This window comes from Schistocerca piceifrons, chromosome 5, assembly GCF_021461385.2.
Source record: "Schistocerca piceifrons isolate TAMUIC-IGC-003096 chromosome 5, iqSchPice1.1, whole genome shotgun sequence".
In the NCBI taxonomy this organism is placed as follows: Eukaryota; Metazoa; Arthropoda; class Insecta; order Orthoptera; family Acrididae; genus Schistocerca; species Schistocerca piceifrons.
This window is the reverse complement of record NC_060142.1, coordinates 390,126,357-390,145,223: the sequence shown is the minus strand read 5'-3', so window position 1 is coordinate 390,145,223 and position 18,867 is coordinate 390,126,357. Positions and strand designations below refer to the sequence as shown.

The 18,867-nt window shown below is 42.3% G+C and overlaps 1 protein-coding gene across 1 annotated transcript; it reads left to right on the top strand.

Annotated features, from left to right (window-relative positions):
• Positions 1-406: 406 nt before the first annotated feature.
• LOC124799018 (probable cytochrome P450 6a14) lies at positions 407-18,653 on the top strand. Its single transcript, XM_047262554.1, has 4 exons — positions 407-707; positions 2,986-3,222; positions 4,721-4,972; positions 18,514-18,653. Exons 1-4 carry the CDS (start codon positions 407-409, stop codon positions 18,651-18,653), a joined length of 930 nt encoding a protein of 309 aa, XP_047118510.1.
• Positions 18,654-18,867: the final 214 nt, after the last annotated feature.

The following is an 18,867-nucleotide window of genomic DNA, read 5'->3' as shown; positions in this document are numbered from 1 at the left end:
ACTGTTGTTACTACATTGTGGCAGTCAAGGTATTCAACAAAGCAGCAAAGCTTGTAATTAGTTATAAGTTACCACACTAATGCTCTGTTCCTTGTTTATCTCGCCTAGGAATCAAGATGGCTCTCTACTTCGATTCATGGCCACTGAGATGTTGGCTGTCCTGTCAACGCTTTTCATGATAATGTCTGTAACGTTTAAAATCAATTACACGTACTGGAAGAAGAAAGGTCTGCCATATATGGAGCCGTCTTTCCCACTGGGAAATGGCTGGAACGCAATAATAATGAGGAAATGCCCAGGCGAGGATGTGAAAGACGTGTATTTTGAAACAGAAGGCAAAGCAGTCGTCGGTATTTACTCATTAAATAATCCTCTTCTCGTTGTGCGGGATCCAGAACTTATCAAAATGATCATGGTGAGGGATTTCAACTACTTTCCTGACCGGGGCATCTACGTAGACGAGGAGACAGATCACCTGTCGGCGCACCTCTTCTTCCTCAGAGGCCAAAAGTGGCGGTCTCTGCGCCAGCAGCTGACGCCCACCTTCACGTCGGGAAAAATGCGCGCCATGTTCGGCATAGTGCGCGACTGTGCTCGTATCATGGTTGACGTCATACCCTCGGGCAGAGATGTGGAAGTCCGCGAGCTGATTGCCCGCTACTCTACTGACGTCATCGCTTCCTGCGCCTTTGCCATCGACGTTGACAGTCAGCACAATCCCGAGGCGTAGTTTCGGCAGGGGCGGCGGCGCTTCTTGCAGACATCCCTGACCTCTTACCTGACTCTGTCTCTGGGATTCTCTAATCCCAAGCAGCACACCCTGCTGCCTTTACCCTTCGCACCGAAGGATATCACAGAGTATTTCACGTGCGTTGTTGACGACACAGTCAAACACCGAGAGAAGACAGGGATCATCAGGAAGGACTTCATGCAATTGATGATTCAGTTGAAGAACAATCAATATGTTGATGACAGCTTCTCAATCACAGGGAAGAAGAGTGCTGAACGTAAGTCATGGTTCTCAATATATACGATTTTATAAAAATATTTAAATGTAAATTTAGAACCTTTTGTAGGCTGTAAACCTTAAATACGTTTGTAGCAAGACACCGTTATTCTGCTCACATCCTCATAATTTAGAAGAAAAATAGCTTATGAGTTATAATGATCGACCTGTAACTGATGCGCAGTAGAATGTCTTCATATTGTTGGTTGCATTATTATCGATATACCTTCATTCGTTTTAGTAGGAATGAATAGTTGGATGCAGAAATCCATCTCGAAATATCCGTCATAATACCTCTTCATTATTAATTATGGTACGCGAGATCTATCAGTAGGCGATATTGCTATTTTTTTCCCCAACATTTTATTCTACTTAGAGTGTTGCTTCCTTCATATACTTTTCTGCTTTTTTTAAATGCAGATGTTCTACATGTTGGCACAGGTTCTGTCTTTATCTTTATTATGTTTGGTATCGTTTCTTATGTTTGAGCTTAAATCAGATCTTTTAACATGATGTAATGTAAATGCAGTAGTTATGAAAAATTTGTTGTTTTAAGGTAATTATGCAACCCAATCAAACACAGTTCAACTAATTACATGCTTATACTATGACGTTAAGTTAAAATCTCAATGGGCTAAAATATATATAGACACATATCAACCACCATGACACACCAATTTTCAGTGTACTCACATGCAACATGCAAATTCAAAATGATGTTTATTCAAGTAACGAGTTGTATCTAACTATTGATGGCATGAGAAATACATTTGTAGCTTCGAAGAATATCGTAATTCCAAAGAACGTAATAGATAATGTCCATTTCCGAATCACTTTAGCATTGATATTTTCACTGTTTATTTGAACAATGCTTCAATTTGCTATTCTTCTCCTAAAAGATGTAGCGCCAGTAACTATAATTCAGGCAGGGAGTAGTACAACGCATCTCTACAAGTTCTTCTTGTGACTCTGTTACAATTAAAATGCTTTGGCAGTCCCAGTAGGACAGTTATTCATTTTATGATTTAACCAATAGGACATCAGTATTGTCGTTAACGTAACTACTTTACAAAAGACCAAGACACGAAAAAAAGCAGTAGCTTCCTTGAATTTTGCTCATCAGTATGTCATCAATACCATATAGAACTATAGAGGAAATAGAGAATATCCAAAGAAGAGCAGCACGTTTTGTTACAGGTTCATTTAGTAAGTGCGGAAGTGTCACGGGTTTGTTCGGCCACCTCCAGAGGCAGACGCTGGAAGAGACGTACTCTGCACTGAACTAAAGATCTGATAATTTACATTACTAGAAGAACCAACTAATATATTGCTCCCTCCCATGTATATCTCGCGAAAAGACCATGAAGATAAAATTAGACTCTAACAGGGAACGGGATCAGTGACGCTGCTACAGCCAGTATCCTCTGCCACACACCATGAGGTGGAGCGTAGATGTACTCGCATATGTAGATGCAAGTATTGTGTCAGTACGAAACATCTTTCCTCACTATAAAAATTAGCTTCTATGAATTATTAGAATGATCACTACAATTTAAAACTCCTACAGAGAACATACATGAAATAGCAACAGAGAGGAGAATTACTTTTGCCAAGGCATTCAAGAGAACATTACTGCAAATTATGGCTCTTGTAGTTTTATCTTCATTACACTTGAACTATCAAAGTTGAATTTACTTTAGTTGTCAAATTAAAACCACACAATTAAGAGCATTATAGTGAAACTAGCACTCTGTATAAGATATTGCAGTTACAGGCACGTTTTCTATAATTATTGTGACTATTACAGCTCTTGATAATGTAACTGCGTTTTTAAGGGCACATTTTCCAAATTAAGATAAAGTTTGTGGAAATCTTAGAAACCATTTTCCCAAAGCAACTGTGATAGTTCGTAACATTAAGCTGATTTGCTTGATAGAGTAAGTAACAGCATGTTTACGAACATATTTTATTCCTGGCAGATGGAAATAAGACTCTGACGACCAAGGAGATGGCAGCACAGGCGTGGGTGTTCTTCCTCGGGGGGTTCGAGACCTCTTCCACCACCGTAAGCTTCTGCCTGTACGAGCTCTCTAGACGTCCAGATATCCAGAAGAAACTGCAAGAAGAAGTTGATGACGTAATGAGAAAGACCAACGGTGATGTGACGTATGATGATATAATGACCAAGATGCCATACATAGAAGAGGTGGTAAACGGTACCATGGACGGTTTTGATTCGTTTGTTCATACATCTTAATAATGAAAGTGTGGTCTTGCACAAATTAAAAGCCATGAAGAGAACACTAATTACTAAACACTAGGTCAAACACATATTCGTTTCATTATTATGACATCATCCGTCATAAAATTGTTATTTAATGATATCTGCGTACAATAGTGTTTCTTCATACGTTAATGCACATGTAATATTTACAATATAAACTGTCTACACCGCAGGCAAAAATCAAGGCAATTCATAGGACCTATGAACAATTGTGGAACAGATAAAAACATAAATATTCTCAGAAATAAAGAAGCCAAAACTACACAAACCCTATCTTGAAAGAACGTCCTGTGGCACCCTTAGAAACAATGCCTCTGTTGTTATAGAACCAAGAAGACTCCTGGTCCATCCCTAATTACTATTACCAGATTCTGTAATAACGCAAATTACACACAAACACACGCACGCACGCACACACACACACAAATGGTTCAAATGGCTCTAAGCACTATGGGACTTAACATCTGAAGTCATCAGTCCCCTAAACCATATATATATACATAATTTATTCGTTCATTTATTCAAAACTGTATTGCACTCATGTTATCAGCCACTGAGGACAGCAAGGTCTGCTTTAACAGCTCCTTAAGAATTAACCACAACATTTTGGATCTCAATTATTTGATATAATTACTGGAAAATCCGTTATGAAATTTTATACACCGCTTTTTTATTAATTATGCAAACGCAGGCGTCACTATGTACCTTAGAAATAGCTGAGTTTGTTTTGGTATACAGATAAACAATTTCTGATTTAAAAACTCCTGGCATCGATACTGTATAGATGCAGTAGATGCTAACAGAACAAGGTCAAAGTCTATGTAGATATGTTATGAGGAGCATCAGTTTTAGTTCCTCTCACAAGCATAACTGATTTCACGTCCATAACAAACATGCTGAAAACTGTTGATGAGTAGTATTCTATTCTCCCGTAACCTTATGTTCCATTCTCTTTCATGTAATAGTGCCCTAATCACCTAGGACTATCAAACTTTCATCCTGTTCATGTATTTTATCGGTTCCATTGTTTCACATATATTCACCCCATTTACCCATCATAGGCTAGTGATGTGGACGTGAGAACCAACACGGTTGGTGTTGGCCTTTTTTTTCATAAAGAATAATTCGGACATTTTATCGATCAGAAAATCCTACTCTGTTATCTACGTTGCTGTTCATACCGATGCAAACGCCTGTATGAGCATGGTGGCCATAGACCAGGTAGCTTAGGAATTAGTGAATGACACATCTTATTTTGCTCTATTAGGACCATTACGTTCATACATTTTCTTTGACTTATTTTCAGATTGCAAATTAACTATGATCGATAAGGGGAGAATTAAAACTTCACACAGAGCGCCACAGTAGAATACTTATTAAAACACTTCCGTTAACATCTGCCCCCGTTTTTTGTTTTTGTTTTCTTCCAGAAACCCTCCGTATGTATCCACCCGGTGCAGTTCTGAATCGCGAGGTGGTGCAGGATTACAAGCTGCCAGAATATGACTGTGTCTTGGAGAAGGGAACTAAGGTGATTATTCCAGTCATGGGACTCCATTATGACAGGAAGTACTTTCGAAACCCCGAGGAATTCGATCCGGAGCACTTTTCAGTGGAGCAGAAGGCATCCAGGCATCCCTACAGCTATCTGCCGTTTGGCCAAGGGACACGCATATGCATCGGTGAGTCACTCCTCCGCTTATCTTCATTGTCAGTTTTTCATAAAAGATGTATGAAAATATCTTATGTTAAAATAAAAATAAACAATTCATACTGATTAACTAAATAAACTTGAGTCACGTACTATGAGAAAATCAATGGTGATAAACTATGTAAAATGGAATGACGTGAAATAGTATCAGGGAAATCCATTCAGAAATTCTAAACCGGGAATGTAGACCGTGTAGTGACCAAAATGGAATCACATCAATATGTGTTGAAATATGTCTATCATTTATTCTGGATTACTGTAACAAATAATGTACTTAATGACATTTATTCATCTGATAGTACACTAGAGTTCCTTTCATTTATTTGTTAAAAAGTTTGTTTCCTGATAGAATCACGTATATTCACAAACTAGCTTCAACAACATCAAACTGTCATCAACTGATCAACAAACAACATTGTAGTCGAATATTATCCACATGAAGGTTTGGAGGTAGCGGTTGTGAGTACAATAGTTATCGTTAGCATATAACACACTAATGTGAGGAATGTTTTCCACAGACACGCATTTTTTGAGTCTACGTCCCATCATTAGGCTGCTTGCGTTCAACCCTCTAAAGACACCCACTCAAAGCACAAACTAGTCACGAAATACAATAAAAGAAGTCTATGTCTTGCTTTGAAGTTGGCAACATTTTAATCTCTGCTTTTCTTCATCATACGACTGGCCGTTCATCCAAATGCTGTTTTTCTGTAGTGGTAACACCGATCGGATCTACTAAACGTCACACCAGCAGCCTTCCCATATACTGGCCTCTTCTGTGAACAAGTAGACGGTTTCAAATGACTGCAGCGAGTCACGAACCTTTTCATTGTTCCAGAGATATCATAGGGGACATGGGAAAAAAGCTTTCCTATAGTTCTCTTGGAAAACTGCTCATGAATATCTGTTACTGTCAAATTAAAAAAAAATATATGACCTCGTTGAGGAGTCCGTTATCGCTCTCTCGCGTTTGTACATTAAGTAGATTATCAAATCTTTCTCCGTGAATCCTTTCTTCCCTTCGTGCACCACTTCCAGAGCCTCTTCAATGTCTTTTAGGTTGTTTCCTGTCTTGTATACATGTTTAGCTGCTACAGATTTTTAAGTAAGACGAGGACTTTATGTTCTAATATCTGTATTTTATTTTATTTCATGGCTGCTTTGTGCTTTAAATGTATGTATTTGAAAGAATGAACGCAGCTAGCCAGATGATGGAAGTTTGACTCCCGAAACACATAGCTGTGGGTAACATCACTCACATTTGTGTGTTGTTTGCTAAATAACAATAACGATTGTGGTCTAGTAATCTCTCAGGAAGGTGTATTGTCTCTCAGTGACAATTAGTGTACCTGTAAACACCGTATACTAATGTAAAAGAGATTATCCGAAACACTTGAAGTTATTCATACAAGAACGTAAACGTTACTATGAGAAAAAAAGTATCAGAGATAGTTAGAAAGTGATCAGTCTGAGTAAAATGTCAAAGTTTAGGAATGTCTTCATTTGTTTTATTATTTCCACAATGATCAAGTGGGATCACATAACAACTTAATAACTTCTGTTTCTTCATTGAGAGTGCTCCTTAATCTTCTCCTCCAAGCAGACATTTTCATCTCTGTGTGGACGTTGTTCTTCGCTTTTCCTTCCTTGTTAGCCTTCCAATATGCGGATCTTATTTCTAAAACAATTTTTCCTTGCTCACTCTGATACATTTATGATATTTTTTCCATTTAGTTTCTTACTTTGTGATTCATGATATTGTTGGCTTCGCCCATGTTGACGTTTTCCTTTTTTTGTGGATGTTGTGCCTTCGTTGTTCCTCCCTTAGGAACTTAAATTGGAGATGTTACTACTAAAAAAGTTTCTATCTGTTGTATGTGATACCTTGACGTTATTTCTTTCCATTTGGTTTTTTATTTCTGTTATTTGTACTATCGTTGGCTTCCTTTTCGAGAACTATAGGAATGTTTGTTTTAGTAGCGTGATATCTTTCATTTCATCGAGGTATCCCAAAATTTCTATATTTACTACTTTTTTAGTTAACTGTTGCAACCGCGAAATAGTGACAAATCTTTGGATAGGTTTCATCTGTCTGGTATCAAAGCCTTTAAGGTTTTTTCTCTATATATGAAGATTTAATTGTGATTGGATTCTTAGTGAAAGAAGAACTACTTGGTAGCCTATAAATTTGGCTAAATCACTATTTGGAAAAATTAACTATGACCATAACAACAGGAATAGCAGCACCAGATGTGCTGATAGTTGGAACGGAGCGGTCTATTGCCCAACGAATGTTTCTCTGTAACAGTTCTGAATCGAACACCACGAATTGCTTCCATCTTAAGAAGGGATTATATCTATGGAATATGGTGGATAGTACAATACTTGGCAGTTCCGTCAGTTGAAAAAATCAGTCATGTATGTACCAGGGCATTTCCCTGCAAACTGACGGACAGGTTCTGCTGAAATTGTCTCAGTTTCGTTCCAAAATGACCAGTAAATGTTTGGAGATAGTAAATCCCGTATTTATGTGTTCCTTATCAGTTGAAATTTAATAGGTGCCGCTGTTAAAGTTCCAATCTTCATAATTCAGTAGTTAAAACGTACTGAGGTTTCATGCTAAAAAATCGCAGGACCCAAAACATGGTAGTACTGATGACTGACTGATAACAGAAACGTGCACAGTGTTTGGCCACAGGTGTAACCGAAGAGGGTTTGCATTTTGGGGCAGCTGAGGGCCCATTAAGACAATTCTGAAGGCGAGGATTCAGGCCACGATGCGATGCATCACACACGAGTTCGCAGCCTGCTCCATTGAGACCGGATCTCGCAGCGAGCAGGTCACTCCGGGAAATATTTATTTATTGTACTTCCACAGTATGTGCAAATCGCATTAACCGTGCACACTGCCTTGCTTGGCAGAGAAAGCCCACTTGTGTTTTAGGTCAAAGTGTCCAGTTTTTCAAAATGGCTATGAGCACTATGGGACTTAACATCTGAGGTGATCAGTCCCGTAGAACTTAGAACTACTTAAACCTAACTAACCTAAGGACATTACACACATCCATGCCCGGGGCAGGGTTCGAACCTGCGACCATAGCGGTCGCATGGTTCCAAACTGAAGTGCCTAGAAACGCCAGGCCACACCGGCCGGCTCCAGTTTTTCGATGTACACTTCCAGGTAAATGACTTTATCTAACATTTTCCACTAAAGAACTATGACTCATTAAGTGCGACATTGGCAGTTTTTTCTAACACTTATCTACATCTGGTGTGAGCTCTCCATCGAATTATAAAAAACGTTTTCTTTGGATGTGGGAAAGAAGAAGGAAGGAAAATTTCAGAATAAAAACTGTTTTCGTTGCAGAATTATTTAATGTTAATCTTTGACATTAAATACTTTTGCAATCAGGATTGTGTTTATTCTGAAATAAATCGAAACCAGCTACTGTAGCACGCTGCCACAATGGAATGGAATAAGAAAGGTAGATTAAGATTTAACGTACCGTCGAAGATCAGGTCATCAGATGGCATGGTGAGATTGGGGAAAGGAAGGGAAGGATAGGGAAATCGCCAATATCCTTTTCAATTGAACCATCCATCCATTTGCCTTAAGCAATTTAGCGATACTGCGGGAACCATGAGCCTGCAGGGTCGGAGGGCGATATGAACCACTGCTCTCGTGAATGCTAATCTAGTATTTTATCAGTACCTCGTTCGGTATCTATGTATGGAGACATATGGAATCCGGTACTTACGGCTGCATCTACCTTGCATATTGAAATAGCGCAGTTTTGCCCTCTGAGGAGATTTCACCAACTGTGAAGTTCTGTTTCGAGGATCAGAATGTTGCTGAGACCCCATGGTGTAAAACACGCATCTGTTGAGTGGTGAGCTGGATTACCTCATGCCATTGCCTGATGCTACGCTGCCTTGGTGCCCTGACTGACTGAATGCGGGCCACTGGTCACAAAAACCGGGCAAATCTACCATATATACACGCCGAAGTATGCCTCACGTCAGCCGACGGTCCGGTTTGGGCCAAAAAGCTTCGTTCACATGAATTCGCTGTTTACTAGACGCTGGTCTACGTACCGCTGCTACACTCGATGATTCTGGGGCTCGAGCCGGAGTCATCACGAGGAGACCAGCTCCAGTATCTGGCCGTCTCCAGCGGGTCTTATGGGCCTTAGGTGCAAAACTTGCGCTCCAGCGCGCCTCACACCTGACCCTCTGCCAGAGCTGCTGACTGCGGCAGATACACCTGACGCCATCCTCTGGCCAGCGAGGGCGCTGACACGGCGACCTGCTCGCGACCGCCTGGTTGGCCGGCGACCACGCGCTGGTGCAGCCAAACACGCCGCCTTTTGTTCCGCTGCGGTGGACTCTACTGTCCGGGATAAGTGCACGCATTCGATTAGCCGCTTTGAACGACTGTCCGAGAATCTTGGTGAAAAATATGTGTTTCCTCCCGAGATCTACCGATTCCTCGACAGGAAACCCATCGTCCTGTCTCCTGACTTAAAATACGACCATCCTCGCAGTTAATAGGGATTTGCACCACCATCCCATTACACCTCTGTAATGAGATGCATTCCTTCTTTAGCAATCCTGGCTTCTATTCTTTTTTCAAACAGTTGCTTCAGAGACTTGAGTAATGGTCATCGATTGCTTTTTTATCCTTTGTAAGCTAATCAACAAGAAGCCATCATTTTCTATCCCGAAAAATCAGTTGATCTAAGAGGGGTGTTGTACGAGGGTCACTCCAAAAGAAATGGTCACTATTTTTTTAAATCCTTTTTTTATTCTACATGTTTGAAAGTTTTACAATGTGTAGATACATCCTTTAGGAACAATATTTTCATTTCTCCACATAATTTCCATCCCCCTCAATTGCCTTACACCATTTTGGAACCAGCACCTATATACCCGCACGGTAAAATTCTGGACCAACCTGTTGCAGCCACTGTTTGGCAGCGTGCACAAGGGAGTCATCATCTTCAAACCTTGTTTCACGAAGAGAGTCTTTCAGTTTCCCAAAGAGATGATAGTCACATGGAGCCAGGTCAGGACTGTAAGGTGGTTGTTTCAGTGTTGTGTATCCGAGTTTTGTGATCGCTTCCATGGTTTTTTGACTGACATGCAGCCGTGCATTGTCGTGCAACAGCAAAATATCCTGCTTTTGCCGATGTGGTCGAACACGATTCAGTCGAGCCTGAAGTTTCTTCAGTGTCGTCACATATGCATCAGAATTTATGGTGGTTCCACTTGACATGATGTCCACAAGCCAGTGTCGTTCAGAATCGAAAAACACCGTAGTCATAACTTTTCCAGCAGGAGGTGTGGTTTTGAATTTTTTTCTTGAGTGAATTTGCATGATGCCACTCCATTGATTGCCTCTTCGTCTCTGGTGAGAAATGATGCTTCATCACCTGTCACAATTCTTCCAAGAAATTCATCTCCACCATTCTCGTACTGTTCCAAAAGTTCGCTGCATACCGTTTTTCTTTTTTCTTTGTGAGCCACTGTCACCATCCTGTGAACTCACCTAGCACAAACGTTTTTTAACGCCAACACTTTCAGTATTCTGCAAACACTTCCTTCCCCTACCCCAACGTAGCGTGACAATTCGTCCACTGTGATGCGCCTGTCAGCAGGCACCAATTCGTTAACTCTCTGCACATTGTCTGGAGTGTGTGCAGTTTGAGGCCTGCCGCTGCGAGGACAATCCTCAATATTGCCGCACCCGCTTTCATCACGTAACCTGCTTTCCCACCGACTAACTGTACTGCGATCGACAGCAGCATCTCCATACACCTTTTTCAACATCTTGTGGATGTTTGTCACTGTTTCGTTTTCACAGCACAGGAATTCTATGACATCACGTTGTCTCTGACGAACGTCAAGTGCAGCAGCCATCTTGAAGACATGCTGTGACGACGCCACTCACGGGAACAGGTTGAACTAAGTTTGAAAACAAGCGGGAAGGATGTATCTACACACTGTAAAACTTTCACACATGCAGCATGAAAACTGCATTTTTACAAAAATAGTGTGCATTTCTTTCGGAGTGACCCTGTTATAACTTCCGCAACATTATTTTTCTGGAAGCAGGTTGGTTTTATTTAGAATTACAATACAGCACATTACTTTCGACGCTATTTTTCAACATAATCTACGTTCAATGCGACGGCCTCGCGCCACCTTACGAAGCCAACTTCGAAACCAACATCTTCCTGCATCAATAAGCGCCCCATCATCCACATTCTGCTTCGCGCAGAGTGAATACTTGATTGAGCAGACAGATGGAAGTCGGAAGGAGTGAGGTTGGGGCTGTTGGGCAGAGCCCTGCACGGCGGCCCGCAACACAGCACTGCCCGCCCACGGGTTTTCTTGGACCAGCCGGCAGGCTAAAGCCGTCGGCACACGGACCGTGCATCCGAACGTTGAGCGTTGAGCGTGCCGAGTTTCTGACGTCATAGCGTGGAATAGCACATTCGGGAGTCTTTCCGAACGTGCAGAGCAATATCTGGCATGTCAGATATTCTGAGCGTGCGTCTAAGCGTTGACCAATGAGATGGCACAGCGTCACCTACATCACATTCACGCCGTCTCCCTTCAGTACAGAGTTGTGATGTGCCATATTGGCATTCATTTCAAACTTATTTGTATATATGCTGTTTCTGAGCACCAGCAAATTCAGGATCACTCTAAAACCCGTTGTTAACTGTGTGATCCTTTCCAATAAAATAACGAAAAACACCATATTCATGGCAAAAGAATTATTGTAACTTGCGTATTATGAGAGTAGGCTATTTGAAGGCAGCGACTCACGGAAGATCCACTAAAACGCATTGTTCTTGGTACAATTTGTTACAATTAAATTTCATTTAGTAACATATGTACTATAATGTTTTCTGAAATGGTAACATACTTTGATTACTTACACTGTGTGTGTTGATGGCTCAGCATAAGCCGGCACGGTAGCTCAGTGTGTTCGGTCAGAAGGTTGCGTGCTCTCTGTAATTAAAAAAAAAAACTGAGTCAAGGAACCAACGATCAATTTGAACGGATGTCTTGTGACGTCCGTCCCGACCAAACGCAACGAACTGTATCGAACAATATAAGAAAAAAAAGCGTAATGAGTAGCATCACTGTCTTGTATTGATTTGGTAGTTTGGGGAGAGGTTCGCGTCTTAACATTACTAAATTTTATTTCCTAACATTCGCGTTTTTATTAGGTTCTGATACTGTATTGTTAGTTTAATGTAGGTATATACTATAATATTTGATGTTATGTAAATATAAGTTCACCTTTTTTTGGGGGGTGACTTTGTTCGATTGGCTTAATCTACAGGACAGCTTGCGCTACTTGTATAAAGATATTTTGCTCCTTTTTCTTTTACTAAAATGTGGGAATGATGAAATAACACTTTCGTGGTCGATGGGTCATATATGTCCCACTAACTTTGAGCGCCAGTTCGAGTGTCAGGATATACACTCCTGGAAATGGAAAAAAGAACACATTGACACCGGTGTGTCAGACCCACCATACTTGCTCCGGACACTGCGAGAAGGCTGTACAATCAATGATCACACGCACGGCACAGCGGACACACCAGGAACCGCGGTGTTGGCCGTCGAATGGCGCTAGCTGCGCAGCATTTGTGCACCGCCGCCGTCAGTGTCAGCCAGTTTGCCGTGGCATACGGAGCTCCATCGCAGTCTTTAACACTGGTAGCATGCCGCGACAGCGTGGACGTGAACCGTATGTGCAGTTGACGGACTTTGAGCGAGGGCGTATAGTGGGCATGCGGGAGGCCGGGTGGACGTACCGCCGAATTGCTCAACACGTGGGGCGTGAGGTCTCCACAGTACATCGATGTTGTCGCCAGTGGTCGGCGGAAGGTGCACGTGCCCGTCGACCTGGGACCGGACCGCAGCGACGCACGGATGCACGCCAAGACCGTAGGATCCTACGCAGTGCCGTAGGGGACCGCACCGCCACTTCCCAGCAAATTAGGGACACTGTTGCTCCTGGGGTATCGGCGAGGACCATTCGCAACCGTCTCCATGAAGCTGGGCTACGGTCCCGCACACCGTTAGGCCGTCTTCCGCTCACGCCCCAACATCGTGCAGCCCGCCTCCAGTGGTGTCGCGACAGGCGTGAATGGAGGGACGAATGGAGACGTGTCGTCTTCAGCGATGAAAGTCGCTTCTGCCTTGGTGCCAATGATGGTCGTATGCGTGTTTGGCGCCGTGCAGGTGAGCGCCACAATCAGGACTGCATACGACCGAGGCACACAGGGCCAACACCCGGCATCATGGTGTGGGGAGCGATCTCCTACACTGGCCGTACACCACTGGTGATCGTCGAGGGGACACTGAATAGTGCACGGTACATCCAAACCGTCATCGAACCCATCGTTCTACCATTCCTAGACCGGCAAGGGAACTTGCTGTTCCAACAGGACAATGCACGTCCGCATGTATCCCGTGCCACCCAACGTGCTCTAGAAGGTGTAAGTCAACTACCCTGGCCAGCAAGATCTCCGGATCTGTCCCCCATTGAGCATGTTTGGGACTGGATGAAGCGTCGTCTCACGCGGTCTGCACGTCCAGCACGAACGCTGGTCCAACTGAGGCGCCAGGTGGAAATGGCATGGCAAGCCGTTCCACAGGACTACATCCAGCATCTCTACGATCGTCTCCATGGGAGAATAGCAGCCTGCATTGCTGCGAAAGGTGGATATACACTGTACTAGTGCCGACATTGTGCATGCTCTGTTGGCTGTGTCTATGTGCCTGTGGTTCTGTCAGTGTGATCATGTGATGGATCTGACCCCAGGAATGTGTCAATAAAGTTTCCCCTTCCTGGGACAATGAATTCACGGTGTTCTTATTTCAATTTCCAGGAGTGTATGTTACCCAGCTCTGCACGGTGCTGCCATCTAGGGACGACTGTACTGAACCTGAGAAAAAATCGGGACTGCACTGCAAAGGCAGGAGTGCTAGTTCTGCAAGGTTTGCAGAAGAGCTTCTTTAAAGTTTGGAAGGTAGGAGACGAGATACTGACAGAAGTAACGCTGTGGGGATGCGGCGTGAGTCGTGCCTGGGCAGCTCAGATGGTAGAGCACTTGCCCGTGGAAGTCAAAGGTCCTGAGTTCGAGTCTCAGTCCGGCACACAGTTTTAATCTGCCATGAAGCTTCATATCAGCGCACACTCCGCTGCAGAGTGAAAATCTTATTCTGAGAACAAAAGTTGTTTGCACTGCTTGTGGTGTACCACTTTGTGCCACACCATGTTTTTCCAAGTTTCATGGAATGTAAAGTTTTGTAGGTAATGGTCATGTATCATTAAAACTGAAATGTAATGAATACTTTTTACACTGGCTCTACACAAATAAAAATATTATATGTATGTACAATTTGTAGTTATTTTATTCTCCACAAAATCCTGTTTATGGCTAAAAAACAAAAATAAAATAACAAAATCAGTCAGTCAACAGAAAAAGTATCTCGCGTTGGTTCATGGGACATATGTGTCCCACTTCCTGTTGTGAAAAAGTGAAGAACTTAAAAAATATTTTGGTTGTGAAAATATAATAATGGGACTGAAAAGAAAACGTTATCACCTTAATATTTTAAAAATCTGTAAAAAATGAATTTTATCCATGAAAGGGATAATGTTTATCTTATGCAGAGAAGTATTCCAAATTTGTACCGCACTGTTTGTAATGGAACTTTTATATGTCTCTGTCCTTATTGACTGAACATGGTACTTTCCTTTTCGTGGACGATGGGGGAAATGTGCGTTTTAATAGAGCTAACGTGGGAATTTTATGCTGGAGTGCGTTACGATCGCGTATACCACGTTGGAGCCCACGTACCGTATGCTCAAGTCGCATCATTCCTGAGCGTTCAGCAGCAAGTTGAACGTTAACGTCCGACTGCACGGTCCGTGTGCCGACGGCTTAAGCTCCTCTCGTGACGAGAGCGAACTGCTGGTCCGCAGCACTGGGCCACTGAGCTCGCCGCAGCTCACAGCACTGGGTGGGCGGGGCCGCCTATCAGACATACATCCCGCGCTGCGTACTAACCTCTGCCCCTCTAGTTGTGCTCTCGCCTGCTCTCACTGAGGGAATTCCTATGTACGTGGCGTGTTTTTTTAAGTAAGTACCGTTTGGAAATTTAAAAAAAGACGTGCTAAGATATCTCAATAATTTTATTTTTACATGAAAGCCTGTACCTTAATCTACGCACTGACGCCATTACAGTCTGATTCTTCCTTGTTTACGTTGTGTACTGAGTGTTTAAGATGCCTCCGATAATCGTGAGTCCTGCCGACTGTGAAGTACGGGCTGTTATAAGATTTCTTAGTGCTAAAAGGATAAAAGCGATCGGTATTCATCGTGAGATCTGTGCAGTTTACGGAGAAAACATTATGAGTGATGGAATGGTAAGAAAGTGGGTGAGAGCATTTAAAAGATGGCCGCACAAATGTGCATGATGAACAACGGAGTTAATGAAAGTTTGGTCCAGGAAGTGGACAATAAGGAGAGAGAAAACAGACGCTTTACGATTTTCTCCTTGCGGGATGACTTTCCTAATGTTTCTCGTAGTGTTCTGTATGACATTGTGACCGAGCACTTGAATTACCGAAAATTGTGCGCACGTTGGGTACCGAAAATGTTGACGGATGTGCACAAAACCAAACGTTTAGACAGTGCACTGACTTTTCTTGAGCAGTACCACAACGACGGTGATGATTTCTTAAGCCAAATTGTTACGGGCGATGAAACATGGGTGGCCTACTTCACACCAGAATCAAAGCAACAGTCCATGGAAGTTGAGTAAGGGCATCGTTTTGTTGCAAGACAATGCCCGTCCACATGTGGCGAATCAGACCAAAGATTTCATCACATCTTTTCGATGGGAAACTCTAGATCATCCTCTGTGCAACCCCGATCTTGCGCCCAATGACTACCATCTGTTCTTGCACTTGAAGAAAGACCTGGGCGGTCAGCGTCTTCAAGAAGATGAGAAGTCAAAACAGTGGTGATGCAGTGGTTAACGAGTTAGGCGGTAAACTTCTATGAGGAGGGTATTCAAAAGCTGGTACAACGTTATGACAAGTGCCTCAATATTGACGGAAATTATGTAGAAAAATAGATTAAGGTACAGGCTTTCATGTAAAAATAAAATTGTTGAGATATCTTAGCTTTTTTTTTTTTTAATTTCGAAACGGTAGTTACTTAAAAAACACGCCTCGTACTGTGAAAATCGTTTAGCACGGAACTGATGGGGCCGAAATATTTTTCTTTCTTAAAAGACTTTCATTTTACACGATGCATGTGAAATAAATACTCAATAACATATTCGAAGCAATTTTTTGAAATGCTATTTGCTGCTAAAATATACACATTTACTTGCTAATACATCAGATTAGATACGCTTGATTACACTTTGAATATCGTCATTTTAAGCATTACGATGGATTGTATTCGTACAGATGTGTGAGACCTTATGTATCCAAATTAGATTTCGGCACATCCAGAACCGAATGCGAAAATCAACTGACAAATATAATGATAAGCGCTGTCACTGACAGTACTTGAAGCTGCCTAGAAGCAGCATTGTTTCTTCTGTTCGGTCAAACAAATAAAGAAAATTAAGAAAAAACCTCTGAGTGTTAATGCGACTGCATAAATTAGGTGCGGTACCGAATATCTAATTTTCCTGAGAAGCGGATTATAGTCTACATCTACATCTACATCCATACTCCGCAAGCCACCTGACGGTGTGTGGCGGAGGGTACCTTGAGTACCTCTATTGGTTCTCCCTTCTTTTCCAGTCTCGTATTGTTCGTGGAAAGAAGAATTGTCGGTATGCCTCTGTGTGGGCTCTAATCTCTCTGATTTTATCCTCATGGTCTCTTCGCGAGATATACGTAGGAGGGAGCAATATACTGCTTTTCGGTGAAGATATGTTCTCGAAACTTTGACAAAAGCCCGTACCGAGCTACTGAGCGTCTCTCCTGCAGAGTCTTCCACTGGAGTTTATCTATCATCTCCGTAACACTTTCGCGATTACTAAATGATCCTGTAACGAAGCGCGCTGCTCTCCGTTGGATCTTCTCTATATCTTCTATCAACCCTATCTGGTACGGATCCCACACTGCTGAGCAGTATTCAAGCAGTGGGCGAACAAGCGTACTGTAACCTACTTCCTTTGATATCGGATTGCATTTCCTTAGGATTCTTCCAATGAATCTCAGTCTGGCATCTGCTTTACCGATGATCAGCATTATATGATCATTCCATTTTAAATCACTCCTAATGCGTACTCCCAGATAATTTATGGTATTAACTGCTTCCAATTGCTGACCTGCTATTTTGTAGCTAAATGATAAAGGATCTATCTTTCTGTGTATTCGCAGCACATTACACTTGTCTACATTGAGATTCAATTACCATTCCCTGTACCATGCGTCAATTCGCTGCAGATCCTCCTGCATTTCAGTACAATTTTCCATTGTTACAACCTCTCGATACACCACAGCATCATCTGCAAAATGCCTCAGTGAACTTCCGATGTCATCCACAAGGTCATTTATGTATATTGTGAATAGCAACGGTCCTATGACACTCCCCTGCGGCACACCTGAAAGCACTCTTACTTCGGAAGACTTCTCTCCATTGAGAATGACATGCTGCGTCCTGTTATCTAGGAACTCCTCAATCCAATCACACAATTGGTCTGATAGTCCATATGCTCTTACTTTGATCATTAAACGGCTGTGGGGAACTGTATCGAACGCCTTGTGGAAGTCAAGAAACACGGCATCTACCTGTGAACCCGTGTCTATGGCCCTCTGAGTCTCGTGGACGAGTAGCGCGAGCTGGGTTTCACATGACCGTCTTTTTCGAAACCCATGCTGATTCCTACAGAGTAGATTTCTAGTCTCCAGAAAAGTCATTATACTCGAACACAATACGTGTTCCAAAATTCTAGTCGTGTCAAACCATTTTGTTTCGTACTAAAGTAAAGCTGAGTATGGCATTACGCCGGGTCCACAGCACCATTTCATGTCAACAGATTATTCAAATAAAGCGTCTTCCTTTTTTAAACGATTGTCATTGCACTAACTTCAAAACATGACGACTTGGGATGCGATGAAACTACCAATATACAATAATCATCAACCGGTTTAGAGAGAACGTAAAACACAACGCGGTGTGAAAAAAATATTTAGTAAATATTCCATTATTCATTTTCTCTGTTGTTGGAGTTGATATGAAGAAAGGGAAAAACATCGACATTGACCGGGTCCAAAAGTGACCGTCGTGCACTTAGAATGAAACCTGCAGAGCTCAAACTTGTCTCTGATGCAAAGCTGAATGGCTGTACGCCCAAAATTTTTCTGGCGATCTTCTGGAGACATTTGTCCGTTTACAATTCTGGTTAAAGCACCTATGTAGTTCATCTGTGGAAGTCTGAATAATTTTCCAGCATTGCAGGACTTCGCCAAAGATGCTCTTAGATTCTACCTGGACAGTATCACAAATACTTCACGTATATTTGGCTACTCTTCAGGTGAGAGAATACCTGAGATGACCGTCGTATGTGTGGCAGAATTTAGTTTTGTTTAGTAGACAGCGCTTCACGGGGCAGCGTCCTTTCGTTACTGGTCACTCCAAATCATTGATGTAGTACCTAGTGGATTGTATGCTTTACCTCTCCCGTGACTTCACGCCTCTGAGATTCAGACATCATTTTCAGATGGCGAAATGGTGCCAACAGGAAATTACTTATTCGTGGTGCCGCTTCCTCTAGATAATTTTTCAGGCAGACTCGCGAGATTTA